This window comes from Chenopodium album, chromosome 21, assembly GCF_948465745.1.
Source record: "Chenopodium album chromosome 21, dcCheAlbu1.1, whole genome shotgun sequence".
In the NCBI taxonomy this organism is placed as follows: Eukaryota; Viridiplantae; Streptophyta; class Magnoliopsida; order Caryophyllales; family Amaranthaceae; genus Chenopodium; species Chenopodium album.
Window position 1 is genome coordinate 37,377,152 of NC_137854.1, and position 22,842 is coordinate 37,399,993.

At 37.5% G+C, this 22,842-nt stretch overlaps 4 protein-coding genes across 4 annotated transcripts; 3 read left to right on the plus strand and 1 right to left on the minus strand.

Moving 5' to 3' along the window:
• The first annotated feature begins 837 nt into the window (after positions 1-837).
• Positions 838-1,826, plus strand: LOC145602880 (uncharacterized). The gene has a single exon (XM_081659033.1). The coding sequence runs from the start codon at positions 937-939 to the stop codon at positions 1,669-1,671; it is 735 nt and encodes a 244-aa protein (XP_081515159.1). The 5' UTR covers positions 838-936; the 3' UTR covers positions 1,672-1,826.
• Positions 1,827-6,120: 4,294 nt separating this feature from the next.
• LOC145600773 (uncharacterized) lies at positions 6,121-8,646 on the plus strand. The gene is made up of 2 exons (XM_081656638.1): positions 6,121-6,647; positions 6,804-8,646. Exons 1-2 carry the CDS (start codon positions 6,121-6,123, stop codon positions 8,644-8,646), a joined length of 2,370 nt encoding a protein of 789 aa, XP_081512764.1.
• A 931-nt stretch (positions 8,647-9,577) lies between these two features.
• On the minus strand, positions 9,578-19,095 carry LOC145602928 (uncharacterized). Its single transcript, XM_081659072.1, has 10 exons — positions 18,953-19,095; positions 18,337-18,404; positions 17,637-17,999; positions 17,370-17,523; positions 12,565-13,448; positions 11,865-12,470; positions 11,322-11,753; positions 10,468-11,203; positions 10,124-10,157; positions 9,578-9,968 (listed from the first exon to the last, which is right to left on the minus strand). Exons 1-10 carry the CDS (start codon positions 19,083-19,085, stop codon positions 9,836-9,838), a joined length of 3,543 nt encoding a protein of 1,180 aa, XP_081515198.1. The 5' UTR covers positions 19,086-19,095; the 3' UTR covers positions 9,578-9,835.
• Positions 19,096-21,529: 2,434 nt separating this feature from the next.
• LOC145603033 (uncharacterized) lies at positions 21,530-22,298 on the plus strand. The gene is made up of 2 exons (XM_081659162.1): positions 21,530-21,934; positions 22,016-22,298. Exons 1-2 carry the CDS (start codon positions 21,614-21,616, stop codon positions 22,136-22,138), a joined length of 444 nt encoding a protein of 147 aa, XP_081515288.1. The 5' UTR covers positions 21,530-21,613; the 3' UTR covers positions 22,139-22,298.
• Positions 22,299-22,842: the final 544 nt, after the last annotated feature.

Consider the following 22,842-nt stretch of genomic DNA (forward strand, 5'->3'; position numbering starts at 1 on the left):
TATTTGTTCTAGTTCTTTATAATTGCATCGAACATTTGGCGTTTACATTATCATTTGTGATTAATACTCGTAGTTTACAAGCTCTGTACTTTTGACTGTTTTTTTTTTTTTTTTTATACTTATTTCAAGATTAATACTCGTAGGTTCAATTAAGAATTTAAGATAAGATCAAAAAAGAAATATTCATTTTGAATTTCTGATAAATTTATTAAAAAAGCGTTCATGATAAAGATAGGATTGATAAGTTTATACTCAGATCCAATAAGCTAATTTAAATAAGAAATGGTAATATAACGTGAACGCTAATAAGCTCAACTATGACAATATGTCAATATGAGTATAACAAATATAGAGCTAATAAGATAAGATATATGATAGAATATGATAATATATTATACAATACACTAGCTCACTTAATCGTCTAAATTAACATATTCGGTAAATATAACATATTTGTATTAATTGACATAAAGAGGCATAGAGTATATGCAAACTTGGCTGACAATTATATATGATTATAAATAGCTACTTTTACATGATATTTATTACCCCGTATTATTAGTTTTTACATATATATAGGTTTAATACATCCGTCGTATAAAAGAATTAAAAGACTTACGATAAATCAATCCGATTTGTATATGATTTCGAAAAAGAGAGGGAAAATTGATAACCAGGCCACGTGAAATAATGCATGAAGAAAGCAAACAAGTGGCAACCCTTATAAAAACCAAACTCCCCTCCGATTAGTTGACTTCCCTTTCTCCTCCACTTTAAATTCCATCCTCAACCCTTCTTTCTCTCCACTCTCCACTCTCCACCACCCCAAGAGAGAGAAAATAAAAATAGGAGAGAGAAAATTAAATAAAAAAAAAAGGGAGAGAAAATAGAACAAACTAAATTCACAAAAAAAATCAAAAACACCATGCAAAAAATATGAAACTATACAACCAAATAACCCCAATTTTCCTCCGTTTTTTCACTTTCTCCCTCTTCCTTTCCCTCCCTCTCCTCCTCCTATTCTCTCTCAAAACCACCAACACCGCCACAATCACAACCACAGCAAATCCGGGTATTCGCATCCGACCTGGATACACCACTTACGACACTTACATCAAAAAACAGCTCAACAAAACCCTTAACCCAAAACTCCGCCATCTTTGGACCACCCGTGATTGGGACCGTAAGATCCGAGTTTTTTCGGGTTTCTTCGCTCATTTAAAGGACGAGTCATTACTTTCAAACTCATCTAAGGCGCTTTGTATTGGCGCGCGGGTTGGGCAAGAAGTCCAGGCGTTACGCCGTGTTGGAGTGTCGGACTCCATTGGTATTGACCTTGTGCCGTGTCCGCCTTTGGTTATTCACGGGGATTTTCATAAGCAACCATTTGAGGATGAAAGTTTTGATTTCGAGTTTTCGAATGTGTTTGATCACGCGCTTTATCCCGAGAAATTTGTCCGGGAGATTGAGCGGACGTTGAAGCCTGGTGGGGTTTGTGTTTTGCACGTGGCGATTACGACGCGGTCCGATAAGTATTCGGCTAATGACTTGCTTGGGGTGGATGCTTTGGTGAAGTTGTTTAAAAAGTCGGATTTGGTTCGGGTCAAGAAGGTTGATGGGTTCGGGTTGGATACCGAGGTTATTTTTCGAAAAAAAAAGTTGATTGATTGAGACTACGCCAAGTTTTTAACCGAGACCGTTTGGTTAGTTAGTTACTAGAGAGAATCCTGATCCATGTCGTTACCTGTTTAGTTATTTTTGGCATGAAGAGATGCCCATGACAAGGTAAAAGTCATTATTCATTAAAAAATACTCAAGTTGCGAGATTAAATTCAGTCTACATTATTTGTTTCATTCTAATTATGCCATTTGATTTGGTTTGTTTGTGGCTAAAACTAGGCTAAAGAGAGTAATCCAATTCTAAAAGGAGAATTTTTTTGGTGCATGATTAAAATATTAATTTTGTTATGTCCATTTTAGCAATTACCACCTTCTATTTTTTTTTTGAAAATTACCACCTTCTATTTTCAAAAATATCAAAAGTTACCATATTCTTGCCCCCCAACTACCATGTGACGTCATTTTGGGCCCATTCTTTCCCTTTCCTCCCTATTTCCCTCACATTTATCATTCCTATTTGGATTCTCATCTCCCATTTCACTTTTTTTCCTCCAAACCACCAATAATTGTTCGTCAATTTTGATTTGGAGGAGTAAATTGAAGTGTTTTTGATTGTTTGGGGGAAAAGAAGTGAAAGGGGGATGAAAATCGAGTTAGGAATGAGAAATGTGAGGAAAATAGGGAGGAAAGAGAAAGAATGAGCCCAAAATGACGTCACGTGGTAGTAGAGGGGCAAGAAGGTGGTAAGTTTTGATGTTTTTGAAAATAGAAGGTGGTAAGTTTTGATGTTTTTGAAAATAGAAGGTGGTAATTTTCAAAAAAAAAAATAGAAGGTGGTAATTGCTAAAATGGACATAACAGAAGGTGGTAATTGTCAAATTTTCCTAATTTTTATATTCTTTTCCAATATACTTAAATTTGTTTGTTTTTTACGTTAGCTAAAAGCTTTGGCACATTCATAATATAATTAAAAATGAGCAAAGGTAATGATAACCATTAAATCATAATGTTCGTTGCTTTTTGATTACTCTAAATCTCTAATCACCTAACTATATTTTAATCATACTTTTATTCCTTCATTAATGATAAGTGTGAAGCTTTGACATAGAAATAAAAAAAGAGAATTAGAAATGATTAATATTGATTATGGTAGGATTATGTCTCAATTAGTGTTAATTGCATGCCGTTATATACTTTTGCACGACAATTGGTCAATTTACATACTTAGGGAGTACATATTTTTATCGAGTGTTTCCTCTAAAAATGTGCACTTGTACTGTGTAATCTATAGAATATTATTACTCCGTAGAAACTAGAAAGCAACAATTTGCTATTTCAAGGGCCAATAGTTATTATTTTTAATTAAAGGATTCTGACTCTAGCTCCTCCATTGGATTATACTTTAACCGCATGTGTTGTCAAATATGGCCATCATAGGATGGACATTTATAAAATCAATCCTAATTTTTTTAAAAAATGCTACATTCACTACACATTAAGGGTCTGTTCTCATTGACTGAACTCAACTGAACTCAGCTGAACTCAGCTGAACTAAACTCAGCTGAACTGAATATTTTATAAGAGAAGGAAATTAGGAACTGAACTGAATTGAGTTGAACTGAACTTAACTCAGCTGAACTGAATTTCAACGTAAGAGAACAGACCCTAATTGTAATTTTGAAATTACCAGTCTTACATTTTTTTTTGTTAACTTTGTGTTTTAGCATTGATTGAATTCACATTATTTAACTTAGCTCATATGTCCTTTTAGGCTTTAAAAAAAAAGGTGCAAGCATTTTATGTTTTGGAATTGTCTTTTGGAAACATTATATATCTACTTGTATTTGATACTCCCTTTATTACTTACACAAATTTTTTATGTGGCCGGGTTACTAAAGTTACTCGATCAAGGGTTATTTGAGGGTTTCGGTCAGGGGTTACCCGATCAAGGCCTTAGGGGTTACATGAAGTGTTACTCGGCCAGGAGTAACTCGAGTAACCTCGACCACATGATGTGGCCAATCACACAATAAAATCCCCCATATAATCTTTGAATTAGAAATAAATCTATAAAAGATAAATGGTAAAAGGATAAAATTATAGTAGGAGTATTATCCACTAAATATAATCTGCAAACAGCCATATACTACTCCGCATTTATAAATATATTTGCGTAACATGGCCCATAAATGCTTTCCTGTTGCAAATTGTTGGAAAGTGATCCGTTAATTTCGCAATTAAAAACTTCTGACTAAGATTTTTTTATTACTCCCTCCGTCCCTAAATTACATTCCTCCTTTCTATTTTTGGTATTCCAAAATTACATTTCTCCTTTCTATTTTTGGTAAGTTTTTTTTAGTAAATCCACTCTCTTTTTCTGTTTTATATTTAATGCTTTCTCACTCATCCTTACCTAATCTCACTCATAATCCTTGTGCCAAATTACAATGAATATGATTGGTTAAAAATTTTCAATTAGGAGCATGTGATTGGTCCTTTTTTTTTGCAAAGGATTGATGACATGTCATGAATAATAATTAATCTATCTTTATACTTCCCATTGCATATCTAATTATTGTTATTTGTCTTATTCTTCCCTCCTTAATTCCTGTGTAAATTTCCAAACAGGAATGTAATTTAGGGACGGAGGGAGTACTAAGTTCAAAAACTGTTTGCTATAATTGTGGGTATGATACCTCTCTAATCTTTAATTTTTTTTGAAGCTATCAACAATTTAGGAGATGAACAATATTTTTCCACGACATTTTAGTGATACAACTTCTAACATAATGTGGTCTATTGTAACTATCTAGCCCAGGCATCAAGAAATGACCGAAATGGGGAGTTTTTCTTCGATACAACTTTGTGTACCTTAAAACAGAGAATTAAGACATACGAAGTATGTAGTAATTTTTTTTTGTTTTTGAAGAATTATAAATGTGCAAAATAATGCAAATTATGGATGCAGTCTTTCTTAATTGGAACATCAAGGTCTCTAAAGCTTATACACATACACGAAGTATCAACTGTTAGTTTTTTTCCCTATTGATATAAACCTCAAATGTCAGAAAAATGGCTAGATTCCCCCCCATCCATTATGGTCTGCAGTATATATGGTAGGTTTGGGAGCAATATATTTGGGATACGTTCCAAAATTGCAATCATCGAAGCTAAAAACATCCTCTTCGAATAGCATGCATCGTTAACAAGTACCTTGGCAGAGAAGGTCGTCTTTTCTGTTGTCTTAAACTCTTAATGCTGATTGTAGTATAGATTGGTTATGCTCTTGTCATAACAGAACGAGATTGTTCACGAGAATTACTATGTATCGGTAATTCGGTATAATGTGCGAGTGTTTGGCAACTAGTATGATCATGATAATTCATATTCTTCCTATTTTGTTCTTAAAGTTATGAATGTTCATGTATAACTGGGTTGAACGACTTGTCCCTGTCCAACTACTTGTTAAAATGTCTCCATTAGTTCGAGTGAACCAACGTCAGGGCCGTATCTGGGCCGGGGCAGCCGGGGCACCCGCCCAGGGCCCCAAAATTTTAAATCCATATTCGTATTATTTAAAAAAAAAAAAAAAGAAAAAAAAGAAAAAAAATTATATACTGAGAATAACGAAGTAAGAGTCAGTTAATCAAGCAAATTATTCCCTTATTAATCCCCTCAAATTAATTCCTCCTAGAAAATAGCCCCTTCATCTTTGGGAAGTTGAATTTGCCAAATTAATTCCTATAATCTAACCAAATACAACCGTATAATCTTCAATTTTCATTCATGAAATCAATTATTTGTATCATTACCTATATTTTTCTGATTTTTCATCTTCCTTCCCAAATTAATTCTAAACAGATGATTTCCCCCATAAACGTTCATCTTTGCAATCAATTTTCAACGGGATTAAAATCTAAGATTTTTCCTATAAATTATACTCTTTCAATTGTTCTGCACATATCAATTTTCTTAATCACTTTTTTCTATTTGTATTTATTATATTTTCACCATAATTATGGAGTTTGGCGTCGATGATCGAAGATGAAATCAGAAATCATACGAGTATTGGTAAGTTCTTAAATTTAACTTTTTTCCAGCAATTAATTTATTTTAATTTATGAATTATTCAATTTTACATTAGTATTTCTGAAATATTAAATAAGATGCTATACGAATTAATTTTTCCAGTTAATTCTCAATGTATCAGTTTTCTTGAATCATGAATATGATATTTGATTATTGATTATGAATTATCAAATTGTCAATTGATAAATTTTTAACTATAAATTTATGATTTATGAATTATCACTTATCAGTATCAAATTTTGTCAAATTGTTGATTGATAGATTTTAATTATGGATTTTTTTGTTATTGTAGGTGTTGCTCATTGTTATTTGACGACTTTTGGTCTTTTGGACTTTTCGGCTATACTACTAGCATCTTGCGAGATTCGGTGATATCATTCTTTAACTTTTATTGTGTTATTTATTTTAATAATGTTTCCGAGAAAATATGCATCCGGTCATGATAAAAGGGAAAAAAGAAAACGAGCTCAACATTTGATTGAATCTCAAAGAGGATCATTAGATAAATTTTTTTATAGTAGTCGAGTTGAAGAACCTTCGAATAATTTGAATAATGTTGAAGTTCCTAATGACGTGCCAATTGTTGATGTTCCTAATGATGTGCCAATTGTCGATGTTCCTAATGATTTGCCAAATGTTGATGTTCCTAATGATGTGCCAAATGTTGATGTCCCTAATGATGTGCCTAATGTTGATGTGGGTATTAATGAACATTTTATCCCTCCTTTTGATATCTATGATCCTAGGAATTGGGGTTTACTTGATGCTAAAACTAGAGATATTTTGATTGAAAAAGGCCCTATAAGAGAATTAAATCTCACATTTCCTACCGATAGCTTTTCTAGGCATTTTTCATATTCTTATTTTATAAGAAAGTTGAGTAATGGGGAAACTTCGGATAGAAAATGGTTGGTTTATTCAAAACATGTTGATAAAGTGTATTGTTTTTGTTGTAAGTTGTTCACTTCTCAAAATAACAAAACTCTTTTAGCAAATGATGGAGTGAATGATTGGAAACATTTGAGTGAGAAACTCAAACTGCATGAGAATAGTGTTGAACATTTGACTAATATGAGTACTTGAAATGAAACAAGATTGAGATTGAATAAGAACAAAGGCATTGATAAAGAGTTGCAAGATGGGATTCTTAAAGAAAAGGAACGTTGGAGACAAGTTTTGATAAGAATAATATCTGTTGTTAAATGTCTTGCTAAACATAATTTAGCTTTTCGTGGGTCTAATGGAATATTGTATGAGGATAGTAATGGTAATTTTTTAGGCTTGATTGAAATGATAGCTGAATTTGATTTGATAATGCAAGATCATGTTAGACGTATAAAAAGTCATGAAATTCACTATCACTACCTTGGTCCTCAAATTCAAAATGAATTGATTTCTCTTTTAGCCCATAGTGTTAGAATTTCTATGATAAAGATCATCAAAGAGGCTAAATATTTTTCTGTGATACTTGATTGTACCCCGGATGTAAGCCATCAAGAGCAAATGACTTTGATAGTACGATGTGTTAATGTGTCTTGTGATAAGATAAAAGTAGAAGAATTTTTTTTAGAATTCTTAATAGTAGATGATACATCAGGGTTGGGACTCTTTAATGAATTGTTAAATGTATGCAAGTCTCTTGATTTAGATATTGATGATGTTAGAGGTCAAGGTTATGACAATGGTTCTAATATGAAAGGAAAACATCAAGGGGTTCAAAATAGATTACTTGGAATAAATCCAAGGGCTTTATATATGCCATGTGCTTGTCATAGTCTTAATTTAACTCTTTCGGATATGACACATTCTTGTGTTAAAGCTATTTCTTTTTTTGGAATTGTGCAACGCATATACACATTATTTGCAAGTTCTACAAAAAAATGGAAGGTTTTAGTTGATAACGTTCCGGGTCTAACTGTTAAATCTTTGTGTAATACTCGATGGGAAAGTCGAATTAAAAGTGTTAAAGCTATTAGATTTCAAGCGCCTCAAATAAAGTTAGCTTTGCAAAAATTGTATGAATCTAGTGGTAATGATGCTAAGACTAAGAGTGAATGTGAAAGTTTAGCTAATTGTGTTGCAAGTTATGAATTTTTACTTGGCATTGTGATTTGGTATGACATTTTATTCGCAATTAACAATGTGAGTAAGAAATTGCAAACTAAGTCTATGTGTATTGGAGCTGCAATGAAGGAAGTGAAAGGTATTATTTTGTATTTTGAGGAGTATAGAAATAATGGCTTTGAATCCAGTATAAATATTGCTAAAAGCCTTGCATTTGATATGGATATAGAGCCTACACTTCCAACAAAGCGTCAAGTATTTAGAAAAAGGCAATTTGATGAGAATAATGGTAATGATGAAGAAATACAATCACCCGAGGAATCTTTTAGAGTTAATTATTTTTTGGTGGTTGTTGATATGGCAATAAACTCTTTGAAAAATAGATTTGAACAATTAGAGGTGTTTGAAAATATATTTGGATTTTTGTTTGATTCAAACAAATTAAAGTCATTAGACAATGATGAATTAAGAAAATCTTGCATCAATTTTAAGACTACATTTTCTCATAATAATTTTTCTGATGTTGATGCAGATGATCTATTTTCAGAATTAAAAGTATTGCAAATGACTTTACCAAATATGTTGATGTCGGCACATGAGATTCTAGAGTTTGTCAAAGATGCCGATTGCTTTCCAAATGCATCAATAGCTTATCGGATACTATTGACTATGCCGGTAACGGTGGCATCTGCCGAAAGAAGTTTTTCAAAGTTGAAATTATTGAAAACCTACTTGAGATCATCAATGTCTCAAGAAAGGTTGAATGGTTTAGCTACTTTATGTATCGAGAGAACTATGTTAGAGCATATTGATGTAGAAACTATTATTAATGACTTTGCATCTAGAAATGCTAGAAGGAAACATTTTGTATAAGCATTACTGTACCAATAAAATTTCTTAACTTCAAATAAAATATCGCGTATTTTATTTTATTTTTTTGCATACCCAATTTTTCTCTTATTAAATTCAATAGTTAGCTAACTAGGGCCCCAATTTTTTATCCGCCCCTAGGCCTCCGAAATCTCAGAAACGGGCCTGACCAACGTAATTGTGTATATGGCTGTCAAATATTAAATACAAACCCCACGAGGCCACAATGTATTTTTTCCGTCTGTTGGAGCGAAATGCGTATTGTACATTAGAGCAAAACCCAACACAAGATTACAGATTTACAGGCAATTTGTGACAAAATTGGGAGAGCAACAAAACGCTGCCCTTCAGATATGGTCAGAAATATCCGGGACCAAAACAGCTCACTAGGCCAAAAAAAGAACAACTTAATGTGAGACTTACACGTTTGCTGCAAGACTTTCTTGTATCTGCTTGAGCTTGGTAGGATTGATTAGCTTTGAGCGATGAGCTACACAAACAGAAATCAATCGGATGCTCCGAGTCATCTCAAGGTTCCACAATATGAACTCCGATGGTTGCTAATCCATTTAATAGCTTGTCATGCCACACCATTTTCTCTAGTTATAACAATCCTAGCTACTTATTGCTCCAATAGTTAAGCTACGGAGTAGTTTTCAATTAATTTTACTACTCGTATTTAAAATATTATAACAAATTTTATTAGATTAATGTTTACCTAGCTAACTAGCTCTACAAACCAGTTTCCTTGCCTGTCATCTTAATGCTGATAATAGAATTGGTTACGTTTGAATCAAGACTTAATTGATACTTCAAATTATGTTTTATGTGGGTCTTGACTCTTGAGGCAATTAGTTTGATTACATTCCCCCCACCTTCTATATTGTCCTCCTTTTGATAAATTGGGTTGATCAACTTGTCCCTATCCATCTAGTTGTGAGAATGTCTCCATTAGTTTGTGTGAGCCAACATAATTGGGTATGTGGCTATCCAAAAATACATTTTAAAAAAAAAAAAAACCACGATGTTTTTCTTCCTTTTCTTGGAGCGATATCGTATATTTGAGCAAAAGCCAACACACGAGTACAGATAATTTGTGACAAAATTGGAAGAGGAGCAGAACACTTCCCTTCAGATACGATCAAAAAAACCCAGACAAGAACAACTCACTAGGCCAAAAATAATGCGAGACTTACACGTCTGCAAGACTATCTGGAACAAACTCAGGAAGCTCACTATCGTTTTGTGACTGGGAAGCCACCAACTTGACCTTCTTGTATCTGCTTGAGCTTCGTAGGATCGATTCCAGCTTCGAGCCAGATGAGCTACTCAAGATAAATAACAGAGAACAATTAGATACTCCTGAAGTCATCTTGAGGTTCCATAATATGAACTATTACTAGAGATGTGCCTGGATACATCTGCAACATCGTTCTTAATTGTGCAACAATTAAAACAGAGCTAAAATTGTAACACTTACTTTGCTTTGCTTCTGTCAATACCATTGGAAGAATCTGGCAAAAGACGCAAACACAAAGACGTTAGAAAACAAGTCGCAAATAGCACCACATAAAAAATTCACAACGAAATCAACTGGAAAAATTGTACAATAAAAAAAGTGCGCTAAATTGTAGAGATTGAACAACAAGAAAAATTAACTTGAGACCAAAAGCAGCACATTTGAAAAATTGTGAACTGCACCCTTACAAAATAAGTGCAGACTCGGTTAATCACTAAGATGTAAGACCTTTAAGCAGAAAACGAATTCAATCAATATCTCCATTGCATTGGCAATCAATGACAGAATAATGCACAAAAAATTACCAGGTTGCGATATCACCACTCCTTCGCTTTCCCCTTCCGAATAATCAGATGAAGATAAATTGTCTGGCGGAATTGTAGTGGTGCTAGAACTAGTTCTATCTTCTTCATCAGAAGATGAACTAGTTCCATCATCAAATATTGCTCTTGAAGAAGCTAACCCTTTCTTTGTTTGTTTCGTGCTCAAAAGGGAATATTTTCTAATGCCAACAGATTTCTCTTCCAGCCTTTTTGGTGGCTCCTTAGCCCTTCCTCCCTCACGAATCTTCTTTACTGTATTTTCAAAGCTCATGTTCAATACTTCAGAAGACTTGCTTCCATCATCTAGACTTGCACGAGAAACACCAGTATTCCTTGAGATGCTGGTAGGATCAGCTACAGTCGAATTTACTTCTTTTAAAATTTCTGATTTTTTGACATTTAGACCGGATTTGTCATGCTTTTGATCAGTGATGGGTTTCTGAAGCTCAGAAGTGTTTGAATTTCGCTTATTCTTTTTTAAGCCAAGCAAGTCACGTCCATTAGATGAAGTATCAATAGAAGATGGTTGATCAAGTTTCTTGACCTTCTGCTTACTAGCCTGTGGTTTTTCAAGCTGCGTTGCTTCTGCCAAGACAGTGGAAACTTCTAGGCTAGGGGCCTGACTGAATTCACCATGCTCATCGTCTTGTATCACTTCTTTGTGCTCTTGAGCACCATTACTCTCAGCATCTGTAACAAGATCATCTGCCCGATCGACCTAAACCCCCCTCCCAAACAAAACAAAACAAAAGTCAGCCACCATGGAATCACTTACAGCTGCTTCACCCAATGAATTAATTTGAGAAATTGCATTTTGGTAACTTGACATGACTTACTCTTCTAGGGGCATCTGTTTCTCTCATTATATTTTTGCCAGAGATTCTGCTTCCATCATCCACACTTGCAAGGGGAACATCACCTTTTTTATTAGTTTTGATAGGAGCAGCAACTGGAACAACAACGTCTGTCAGCGAAGGTACATGTTTGTCTTGGCCTTGCACAGTGCTTAATTTCTGAATCTCAGAAGTTTTTGCATTTACTTGATTCTTCTTTGATTCAGCTAAGTTTTGACCATTAGATGAAGTATCTACAGCTGAAGGTTGATCATGTTTTTTTGCCTTCTGTTTACTTGTCCGTGACTTTTCCAGATGCTTCGATTCTGATAATACAGAGGAAACTGTTAGGGAAGGAATCTTCTTCGAATCATCATGATGCACTTCACCCTGTATCACTTTCTTCTGTTTTTTTGCATCATCAGCCTCTTCCCCCTATCAATAAAAAGAAGTTGAAATAAGTTAGTCACCATGCAATGGCTTTAGCTCCTTGACATTTTAAATATTCCAAGGGCAGTAGCTTCTTGGTAACTTAATTTCACGTACACTTTTTGGTGCATCTATTTCCATCTTTTTATCAGCTGACTGCTGCTTCTCAGGTAAGTTGGGAAGGTCCTTCCCAGAAACAGATAGCTTCTTCCTTTGGCTTCTCCTAAGGGCTTTGCCACTTTCAATCACAGTATTGGGGACAGCCCTTTCCCTTGTTTCTTCATCTGGTTGCTCTTTTAATGAAGAACCAGGAGGGACGCTGCTAATAGCTTCCTCATTTAGAGACCTCTTCTTCAGCGATTTACTCATAGTTTCTACACTCTCTTCGGGTTTGTCAATATCATTCTGCATTTTGCTAGATTCTGTCAGCGCACTAATTTCTTTCCCTTTCAGTTGGGAATCTCTCCTTTCTTTCTTTTTTTTCCTAGAGTGCTCTGATTTTGATGGAGATACAACTTCCTCGATTTCCTTTTCTCTTTCAGCAAAGTTGACTGACTCATTTTTAGAAAAGTCTGGAGCAATATTTAGATGTGACTGTGACACCTTTGCAGCAGTTCTGTGTTCTTGTTCACTTTCATTTGTTTTACTTTTCTTAGCAGTGTTGTCTGACTTCAACAGATCATCATTGGTAATAGCATTGCATGTTGTCAAAATAGCATCAGCCTGTTTCACATCCAAAAAAAAAAAAAAAACAGATTCAGTACAATATTAATCTATTTAGAGGAAATAAACTTCTTGGCAACTAGATTTCACTTACTTTTTTTGGTGCGTCCATTTCCATAGTTATTTCATCTAAACGTTGATCCAAAGATAAGCTGGAAGGATCCAATGCAGGAGCTGGTTGCTTTTTTTGTCTCTGCTTCTTGGGTTTGTCACTTTGAATAACAGTCACAGGGGCTTCTAATTTCTGAATTTCGTCTTGAGGGTCCTTTCCAGGAACAGCTTCCTCGTTTCGAGACCTCTTCTTGGGAGTTTCACTTATAGTTTCCACACACCTTTCAGGTCTGCTAGTGTCATCTGGTAAACAAGTCCTAATGTCATCTTCTTTTTGATCACCAGTTTGCCTTTTGCTTAACAGTTCCTGATTTTCTGTACCAGAGTTCTTGGATTTATTTTTTTTCCTTCTCTTCGCAGGATTCTCTGATTTCACAGGAGAAATATCTTCCTCAATTTCCTTTTCTCTATCAACTAAGTTCATTGACTCCTTTTGAGGCAGCAACAGCTCTGTAACATTGTTCAGATGCAATGGTGTCACCTTTTCAGCAGTTCTTTCTTGTCCGCCTCTGTCTCTTTTCCTTTTCTTAGCAGCATTGTCTGACATCAAAGGAGCAATATCTTGTACAGTTTCCTTTTCTACTTTCAATGGATCATGTTGAAACAACAGCTCTGAAACATTATTCAGCTGTGACGGTGGTACTTCTTCAGCAATTTTAATACCTTTTTTGTAGATATAAGGCTCTTGCTTATTGTCAGAAGGTGCATCACCCTTTGCTAGAGTATCAGGCTCTTGGTTAGAAGTTGCAGCAGGGCTATTATTGACACCATTGTTACTCTTCTTTGTTTTCTTAAATCGGGGTGTAGTAAATGAGGTGTCAATTCCACGTTCTTTGTTGAAAACTTCAGCTAAATTTGTGCTAGTACCTGCATAAGAATTTCCTATAAGGCTCATTTCCGTTTGTCAGAAAACCTTTTTTTTCCCAGATTTATGTATGATTCAAAGTCCAAGTAATGACCTTTTTTTTTTATTCATTTTCCTCTCAATCGGGTAAATATTCTTCTTTCAGAAGTCAGTTCCAACTGAAATCATATGTATCTCCCCCTTCCTTCAAGGAGGACGCAAGAAGTACAAAAGCAACCATACAGTATGGAAAAGAAAAAAATTCCTCTCTTATATTATATATTTAATAACTAGGAAGGAGGACGCAAGAAGTAAACAAGCAACCATACAGTATGGAAGAGAAAAAATTCCTCTCTTATATTACATACTTTGTATTGATAACTAAACTCCGCCAGTGGGTTTCCCGCTGCCAGTCCCAAGCCTGGATAAAGGAGGAGGGTTACGGTAGGCCAGTGACAGCCAGTATAAAACTTCGTCACATCCCATGACATGAGCCAAACAGATATTTTCGTGGGGGCGTTCCCTACTCAGCGACGCGCTGCACTTCCTAGACCCGGGTGTAGTGATAAGTATGCAAGGGTTGCTAGGTCGTCGCCCAGAAGCGACGCGCCACATTGCCCGAGTGTGGTGTCAAATGAGCAAGGGCGTGCCATTGGGGCGTTCCCTACTGAGCGACGCGCTGCACTTCCCAGACCCGGGTGCAGTGATAAGTATGTAAGGGTTGCTAGGTCGTCGCCCAGAAGCGACGCGCCATATTGCCCAATTGTGGTGTCAAATAATCAAGGACTTGGAGTTGGGATCAGGAGGGAGCGTGGGAGAAAAGAATTTAGTTTGCGGATTGGTTCTTGGAATGTGGGGTCTCTTACGGGAAAATCAGCAGAATTGGTAGAAGTAATGAAAAGACGACGCGTGAACATCATGTGCCTCCAAGAGACAAGATGGACAGGAGAAGGAGCTCGAGGCTTGGTTTTGGGGTATAAGGTATGGTATGTTGGGCAAGAAACGAGCCACAGAACAAGGAATGGTGGAGCTAGGAACGGAGTTGGTGTGGTTCTCGATGAGAGGTTGGCAAAAGAGGTGATCGAGGTCTATCGGAAGAACGATAGGTTGATAAGGCTGAAGTTGCTATGTGGCAAGGAGATTGTGAATGTTATCAGTGCTTATGCTCCCCAAGTGGGTTTAGATGCAGAAGAGAAACGACAATTTTGGGAGGACCTAGACGAGGTGGTGCAGGGTGTCCACCACTCAGAGAAGTTATATATTGGAGGGGATCTAAATGGGCACGTTGGGGCGAGCCGAGATGGCTATGAGAGTGTCCATGGAGGCTTTGGGTATGGGCAGAGGGACGCCGGTGGTGAAGCTATTATGGATTTTGCCCAATCATATGATTTAATTTTGGCTAATACTTGGTTTAAGAAGAGGGATTCACACTTGATAACTTTTCGGAATGGAGCAAATGCAACTCAAATAGACTTCCTGCTCACAAGGAGCATAGATAGACAAAGTTGCATAAACTGTAAGGTTATCCCAGGGGAGAGTGTGGTCACCCAACACCGGCTATTGGTAATGACTATTCGTCTGAAAGAGAAGGCGAAGAAAAAAGTTAGACAAGAAGAACCAAGGATAAGATGGTGGACCCTAAGGGATGCAAAAGCTAAGGTCTTTACAGAAAAGGTAATTGAAGAAGCGGATTGGGATGGAGAGGTGGATCCGGACATGACCTGGTTACGAATGAAGAACTGTTTCCTAAGAGTGGCCAAAGAGGTCTTAGGGGAAGTAAGGGGAAGAACTTCGGTACAGAGAGATACTTCGTGGTGGAATGAAGAGGTGAAAGCAGTAATTAAGCAAAAAAGGGAATGCTATCAAGCCTTAGGAAAATGTAGGAGTGATGAAACCTTTGCAGCGTATAAGGAGGCTAAGAGTAAGGCAAAGGCAGCTGTTCGCCAAGCAAAAGAAAAGGCATATCAGGAGGTTTATGAAAAGCTTGATTCCAAGGAGGGAGAAAGGATCATTTATAAGATGGCAAAGAGAAGACAAGAGGCAAGGAAGGATATTGGCATGGTGAAGTGTGTCAAAGATAAGAACCAAATGGTCCTAGTGCAAGAGGAGGGCATCAAGGACAGGTGGAAGGGGTACTTCGATGAATTATTTAATGGAAGTAATGGAGTTGTGATAGGAGATACCTCTATGAGTGATGAAGAAATCAACATGGAGTATGTGCGAAGGATTAGGAGAGTAGAGGTGGAGATTGCACTGAGGAAGATGAAACCTAAGAAGGCGGTTGGCCCTGATGGGGTACCGATAGAGGTGTGGAGGTGTTTGGGTAAGATTGGTATTGATTGGTTAACAAACCTTTTCAACAAGATATGGACGGCTACAAGGATCCCACAAGATTGGAGGAAGAGCACCTTGGTCCCGGTTTATAAAAACAAAGGAGACGCTCAAGATTGTTCTAACTATCGAGGAATTAAGCTTATGAGCCATACTATGAAGTTGTGGGAAAGGGTGATTGAACAAAGGTTGAGGGCATGCACAAGCATTTCAGATAACCAATTTGGTTTTATGCCTGGGAGATCTACTATGGAGGCAATCCATTTGATAAGACAAATGATGGAGTTTTATAGGGTAAAGAAGAAAGATCTTCATATGGTCTTTATTGATTTAGAGAAGGCATATGACAAGGTGCCAAGAGAGATACTTTGGTGGGCAATGTTGAAGAAAGGTATCCCACGAAGGTATGTAGACCTAGTTAAGGATATGTATCGGGATGTGTCAACAAATGTGAGGACATGCGGAGGGTTGACAAAAGATTTCCCTATTACAATCGGATTGCATCAAGGGTCTGCATTAAGCCCTTTTCTTTTTGCAACGGTTCTAGACGAATTAACTAGACCAATTCAAGATGAGGTTCCATGGTGTATGCTGTTCGCAGATGATATCGTTTTGGTGGATGAGACTAAGGATGGGGTTAATGTCAAGTTGGAGCAATGGAGGCAAAGGTTGGAATCTAGAGGGTTTAAGCTAAGTCGGAGTAAGACTGAATATTTGGTATGTCGTTTTGGCACTCAGAGGGGGACAAGCAATGAAGTGGTGAGTTTGGATGGAAAGGATTTGACCATGAGTGAATGTTTTAAGTACCTAGGGTCGATCATCCAGAAGAATGGTGACATTGATCAAGACGTGACCCACAGGATTAAGTCAGGGTGGCTTAAATGGAGAGCGGCCACGGGAGTGCTATGCGACCGCAGCATTCCCTTAAAGTTGAAGGGAAAATTCTACAGGACTGCCATAAGACCAGTGTTGCTCTATGGTACAGAATGTTGGGCTTCTAAGAAAGAGCATATTAAAAAGATGGAGGTTACGGAAATGCGCATGTTAAGGTGGATGTGTGGAAACACTTTAAGAGATAGAATCAGAAATGAGGTTATTCGCAAGAAAGTAGGTGTGGCGGGCATTGTAGATAAATTAAGGGAAAATCGTCTGCGTTGGTTTGGACATGTAAGACGGAGACCCGAGGGTGCACCGGTGCGAAGAGTGGAAGAGTGGGACCATGGAGGGATTAAACGAGGAAGAGGGAGACCAAAGATGACTTGGTTGGAAGGAGTGAGGAAGGATATGAAGTGCATGGATTTACGTGAGGATGAAGTTTTGGATCGTAAGGGATGGAGGAGAAAGATTTATGTTGATGACTACACGGAATAATCAAATTTGGTTCATGTTAGCCGACCCCACTTTTGGGATTAAGGCTTTGATTGATTGATTGATTGATTTGTATTGATAACTAATAATCTATACATCTTACACAGAAGTAGATTTTCGGCCAGCTCATATACATTTAGGACATGGCAAAGATTGGACATGAGCAAGCATTGAGCAACACAAAAAATTAGCTGGATGACAGGGTTTTTAAAATGGCACAATGTTTAAGAGGGCACAGAATTCACCTTCCAATTGATGAACCATCGCAGCTCCCTTTTGCAAATCTTTGACAGTGTTACCACCACCATCTTTCAAATGCATTACAGATGGTTGTATGGCAGAAGAATAGTGAAGGCCCTCACTTGGTTTATGTAGCTGCGTAGTGGCACTAACTTTGTCCTATCAAAATGGAAAAATGGAAAGAAATGAATTAAAAAAAATGAGCGCAGCATAGAGTTATGGCATACACTGATACACCTATACATAAATTTTGCTAAATGAGTTTTACTCACAGCTTTTGAGACATCCAATTTACACGAGCCTCTTGTTTTTTCCTTCAATTGCTCTTTCACACCAAAATTATTATTCTCCACATTCCCTTCTACGTCATTTCTTTTCTTTTTCTTCTTCTTTTTCTTACTACTACTCATGTCTAGAGTCACATGAGGCTGAGGAGATGATTTCAGAAGCTGTAATTCATTTTGATGACATGGAAGTGCTTCTAAGGGCTTGCATTCAATAAGCTTCTGGGACTGTGAACAGCTACCCTGTGTCCAAACTTCAGCAAATACAAACCATGCATCTGCTACCCCATGAAAAGCAGTTTTGAGAAGCATATAGTCTGGAAGATGGTAGTGGCTGCCATTTAATTTCACCTACAACAAGCAACCAAACACCAAGCCATACAGCCAAAATTATAATACAATGACTGATAAAATATATATACTCGTAAAAGATATGCATATGCGATACTATATGTGTAAGTGTGTAACTACGCGCGCACACACAAACTCCATCCCTCCATTCACTTGATTATAATAGACATTATGGATAATTATGGGATAACTTAGGTGTTGAAGCTATTTAAGATTTTAAGGGTCAGCACATAACATGAAAAGACAGGTCTATAAAACAAGTAGAATCATAATCCATGTTTGAGGGTCAGCACAAGACAGTTCTCTAAAGCACAGGTACAAAATAGTGAAAATATACCGAAAGAGCTTTGACTTCAATCCTCCCTAACAGCGGAAAGCACTCGAAATGTTCACGACGAAGTTGCCCTGCAAACAAACAGAAGAATCAATGGGAGTGGTAACCAAATTAGCCCGCTATTTTGAACTTTCTAGTAGTATGCATATATTGATATACATACAACTATACAAGAATTAATAATAGTAACACCAATTGTTCTATAATCTAGACTCCCTCCTCACATTTTCCTGAAATATGTAATAAAATTCTTGTATTTGTTACTAACACCACACCATTATATTCGGCATACTAAGCTTGTAGTATACGATACACCCGTTGCATCCAAAGTCTCTAATTATTTGATGGCATGCTTAAGCTTATTGTAATATTATACACTCGTGCAATACACCCGTTGTATACTAGACCTATTACTTATCGACTCAGCCAAATGTTCCATAAACCCAGATAAAACCCCAAAACGCAGAATTTGCCGAAATTGTAGAATCATACAATATAATAAAAGCCCAGTTCACAAAAAGCGTAAAAATTGCAATTCAAGCATCAAAAATTGATGATCAAAGACAATAATAAAACGCAGAAATTCGAATAATTTAAAAAAAGGAGGTGAGAAGTTTACGTTTGAGAGAGGTGACAGAAGAATGTGAATAAATGGGGACGATGAGATGAGTATTAAGATTGGTATCAACAAAGACAGCCCTTGATTTCTCTGCTTCCATTTGTGAGTCTTCTTCAACCTCTCTTTCCGACATTAATGGACCAGAGAGAAAAAGAGAGGCGGCAGTGATGACTGAAGAAGAAAGGGATATTAAAATTGAGGGAAGGTTTTCAAAGGAAGGATAAACGTCGTCGTTTTATAGGGTTGTTCAATTTTTATTTATTTTTCTTTTATTATTATTATTATTATTATTTTACTTTTTTTTGACAAAGGGTGGTTCAATAATCAATATTGTAAGGGTGTTGTTATTTGTCGCTCCTATTTTACCGGGTAACGCTCCCTTTTTTTCTTGAAATTCCAATCTTACCCTTGATATATAAATACGGTTTTTTCATTCCCGACCCACATTTCTCACTTCTTTACTTCTCTCTCTAACTCTCTTACTCTCAAACTCTCTTACTCTCTAACTCTCAAACAATTTTTTTGTAAAAAAAAAAAAAATTCAAAAATTGTTTTACATGGGTGATTCGAGGCGGATTAGGCTAAGATTCGGAGGGAGGACTTCTGGCGGAGCTGGTGGCAGCGGCGGCGGCGGTGGAGACGAGGTAAAATTTTTTTTTTTTTTTTTAATTTCGGATCCTGGAACTTCCGCCCAGAATATCCGGAAGTTCCATGGAGGATCCGCCTGGAATTTCCGGATCCTCCATGGAACATCCGGAAATTCTGGGCGGAAGTGTGACATCCGCCCAGAATTTCCGGATGTTCCATGGAGGATCCGGAAATTCCAGGCGGATCCTCCATGGAACTTCCGGAAATTTAGGGCGGAAGTTCCAATTTTTTTTTTTTTTTTTTTTTTTTTTTTTTTTTTTGGCCGTTTAAAAAAGTTGTTAATTTTATTTTTTTTTTCGGATTTTGTTTTGTTTTTTTTTTTATTTTGAAGTGTTATTATTATTGTTGTTATGGTTAGTATTATTATTATTATTATTATTATTATTATTATTATTATTATTATTATTGTTATTATTGTTGTTATTATTGTTATTATTATTGTTGTTGTTGTTATTTTGAAGTGTTATGGTTAGTATTATTATTATTATTATTATTATTATTATTGTTGTTGATATTATTATTACTATTATTATTATTATTGTTATTATTATTGTTATTATTATTGTTGTTGTTGTTATTGTTATTATGGTTATTATTGTTATTGTTATAACTAAAATCGGATTACTTTTTAATTTTATGTAGATCGAGGGTTCTGGTGCTCGACATGCAATATCACGACGTCTGAATGCGTCTGTTAGGAGACAGACATCTCGATCTTCACTGGCTCAGCCCGAGCAGCAGCAATACGGGTCTACTAGTGGTTGGTCGAGAGACCAACAGTCTGGTAGTAGTCGGCCCTTGTACTCTGCAAGTGGAGCACCCATATCTGACGAGGAAGACGAATGTTCGGGTAGTCATGCTGGTGACCGGGATGAAGAACAGGACCCTCAGGATTACCATATGGTATATAGGGGTCAGTTTGGGAGATTTGTTGGTAGTGGGTCGAGTCAGCCTACTTCCAGCTCTGCAGAGGCATGGTTAGTGCAGGAACCGATGCCGGGTGGGCCTGAGGATGGGTCAGTTATCCCTAGTTTTGGCGGTCACGTGGCACGGTATATCTGGATGGAGCAGGAGTGTAGTGTTTTGCGCTGTTTGAGTAGGACAAAGTTATGTTCTGACTTGTGTACTTGGCGAGGCCGTCAATCTGTGGAGGCCATTGCGGAGATTGATGCTAGTTGGTTGTCTCACTTGCCCGGCCTGATGTTTAAGAGACTTGATTGGCCGTTGATTTCTGCTTTTGTTGAGAGGTGGCAGCCAGATACGAACACCTTTCACATGCCATTTGGGGAGATTACGATCTTGCTGCACGACGTGTACAACATACTTGGGTTACGGGTTGCAGGCAATATGGTGTCCACTACTCCTAGCACGGACGTGTTACGGGACGAGTGCTCGGTCACCATGGATATGACTCCAGATGATCTGTCTGAGGTTTGCGGCACAAAGACCATTTCGCAGGGTAGTGGGGTGTTGACTGATAAGATTTTTGAGTCGACGTTGGCGGTCGACCGGGATTTTAGTGAGCAGCTTGATGCATACTTGTGGTTAGTGCTTGGAGGTACACTGTTTGTAGACAAGAGTGGTAACCGTACGCATCCTTCCTTCCTCCACGAGCTATGTCACACGGATGTCCCTATTAACGAGTATGCTTGGGGAACAGCTGCACTGGCCTACTTGTATCGGCAACTGGGCACGGCATCACGGAAAGGTGCTGATTCGATTGCTGGTTGTCTCACGCTTCTGCAAGCGTGGATTTACGAGTACTTTCCGTGCTTTCGGCCACATCAGGGTACCTTGACCCGGGACCTTCAAATGCCTCGTGCGTCTGCTTGGGATGTAGGAGCGGGATGTCCTAGCAAGAACCTGGAGCGCCTGTTAGCTTTTCGTACTAGGATTGATGCGCTTACCGAGCGTGAGGTGAACTGGCTACCGTACGGAGCTGATCCTGCATTACGAGTGCCCCCCACTTTATTCATTGGCTGCATCCAGTACCGTAACATCATTGAGCCGTACATGCCGGATAGAGTGGTCCGCCAGCTTGGTTTCGTGCAAGGCATTCCCCGCGAGATCATCAGGCCAGAGAAGGCCAAGAGGCCGACTAACTTGAAGATGTATCGGGTAGACTTCCCGACTGAGATGACAGCTGTGTTGTGGAATAGGTTTGTCCCTGGGGTATCTCAGAGTGTTGTTTTAGGTGCCCTACCCAGGCTTAGTGCTGCAGCTCCTTCGGTTGCGCCCGGTTACATGCAGTGGCTGTACAGGTTTTCTCACCCGCGGGTATCTCCAGGTCCAGGAGTTACAAGCAACCTGCCTGAGCGGACTAACACTGATTACGTACGTATTAATGCTTAATATTATATTAACAATGACTTCTATTAATTTTTGTGTTATAATATGTTATTGTTTTATTTGCAGTGGATGGGTCGGTCCATGGAGATTCACCAAAGAGCACTAGCTGAGTATCCTGAAATGTCGAGTGAGACTCGAACAATGACTGAGCAACTTGTATTTGATTGGAAGTCAAAAATGGGACTTTAGATTATTTTGATTAGATGTTCTGTTAGTGATGGTTTTAATTATGTTATGAACTTATTTGTATTTTATTTTTAAAAATGTAATGTATAAACTGGACACTTATTTTATTTTATATTTGATGTTTTGTACAAATATCATGTTAGATTAAAAGCAAATACATATAAAATTAATTTCATAAATCTAATTTTCGTACAAATGTTCAAAGTTAGTGAATGTACATTACAAACTACCTAACTAATGCATCCCACATGTCCCTTCTCAATTGATATGCTTGATCCCATCCGTTGACACTATCCTCGTGGTGTTCCGTCCACCAACCGGCGATCGGCGGGAGTGGTGAATCAGGTACAAGGTCAAGACGGATAAAATGTGATCCACCAACTGTAGCAATCACAAACTCTCGAGTCGGTGACCGAACCCCGTTGCGTGCCCTAAGCGGTAAGACTGTGATGCATGGGTAGTAGCAAGTTGGTACTAGGCCTACTCCGAGACAAATCACCCTTGCGTTGAACCACGTAGCAATAGGAAATAAATCTTGAATTGTAACCATCCAATGCCGCTCCCCGACAGCCCCACCATCCCATCGAATACGCTCCACGTTCATCCAAAGTCGCCCAAGCCCGTAAATCCGTTCGTACAAATCAGGATGACCAGCGACCTCGTTTGCTATTGTTTCCCGAGCGTCAAACCACTTATTTTGATCGCCA

What these genes read in the sequence shown, in the direction of transcription:
- LOC145602880 (XM_081659033.1), top strand. Translation starts at nt 937, where the DNA reads ATGAAACTATACAACCAAATAACCCCAATTTTCCTCCGTTTTTTCACT.
- LOC145600773 (XM_081656638.1), top strand. Translation starts at nt 6,121, where the DNA reads ATGTTTCCGAGAAAATATGCATCCGGTCATGATAAAAGGGAAAAAAGA. An exon ending in TCAAAACATGTTGATAAAGT is followed by an intron (nt 6,648 to 6,803) that starts GTATTGTTTTTG and finishes AAATGAAACAAG; the next exon opens with ATTGAGATTGAATAAGAACA.
- LOC145602928 (XM_081659072.1), bottom strand. Translation starts at nt 19,085, where the DNA reads ATGTCGGAAAGAGAGGTTGAAGAAGACTCACAAATGGAAGCAGAGAAA. An exon ending in AAATGGACGCACCAAAAAAA is followed by an intron (nt 12,471 to 12,564) that starts GTAAGTGAAATC and finishes GATGTGAAACAG; the next exon opens with GCTGATGCTATTTTGACAAC. An exon ending in AAATAGATGCACCAAAAAGT is followed by an intron (nt 11,754 to 11,864) that starts GTACGTGAAATT and finishes TTTTATTGATAG; the next exon opens with GGGGAAGAGGCTGATGATGC.
- LOC145603033 (XM_081659162.1), top strand. Translation starts at nt 21,614, where the DNA reads ATGCCGGATAGAGTGGTCCGCCAGCTTGGTTTCGTGCAAGGCATTCCC. An exon ending in AGCGGACTAACACTGATTAC is followed by an intron (nt 21,935 to 22,015) that starts GTACGTATTAAT and finishes TTTTATTTGCAG; the next exon opens with TGGATGGGTCGGTCCATGGA.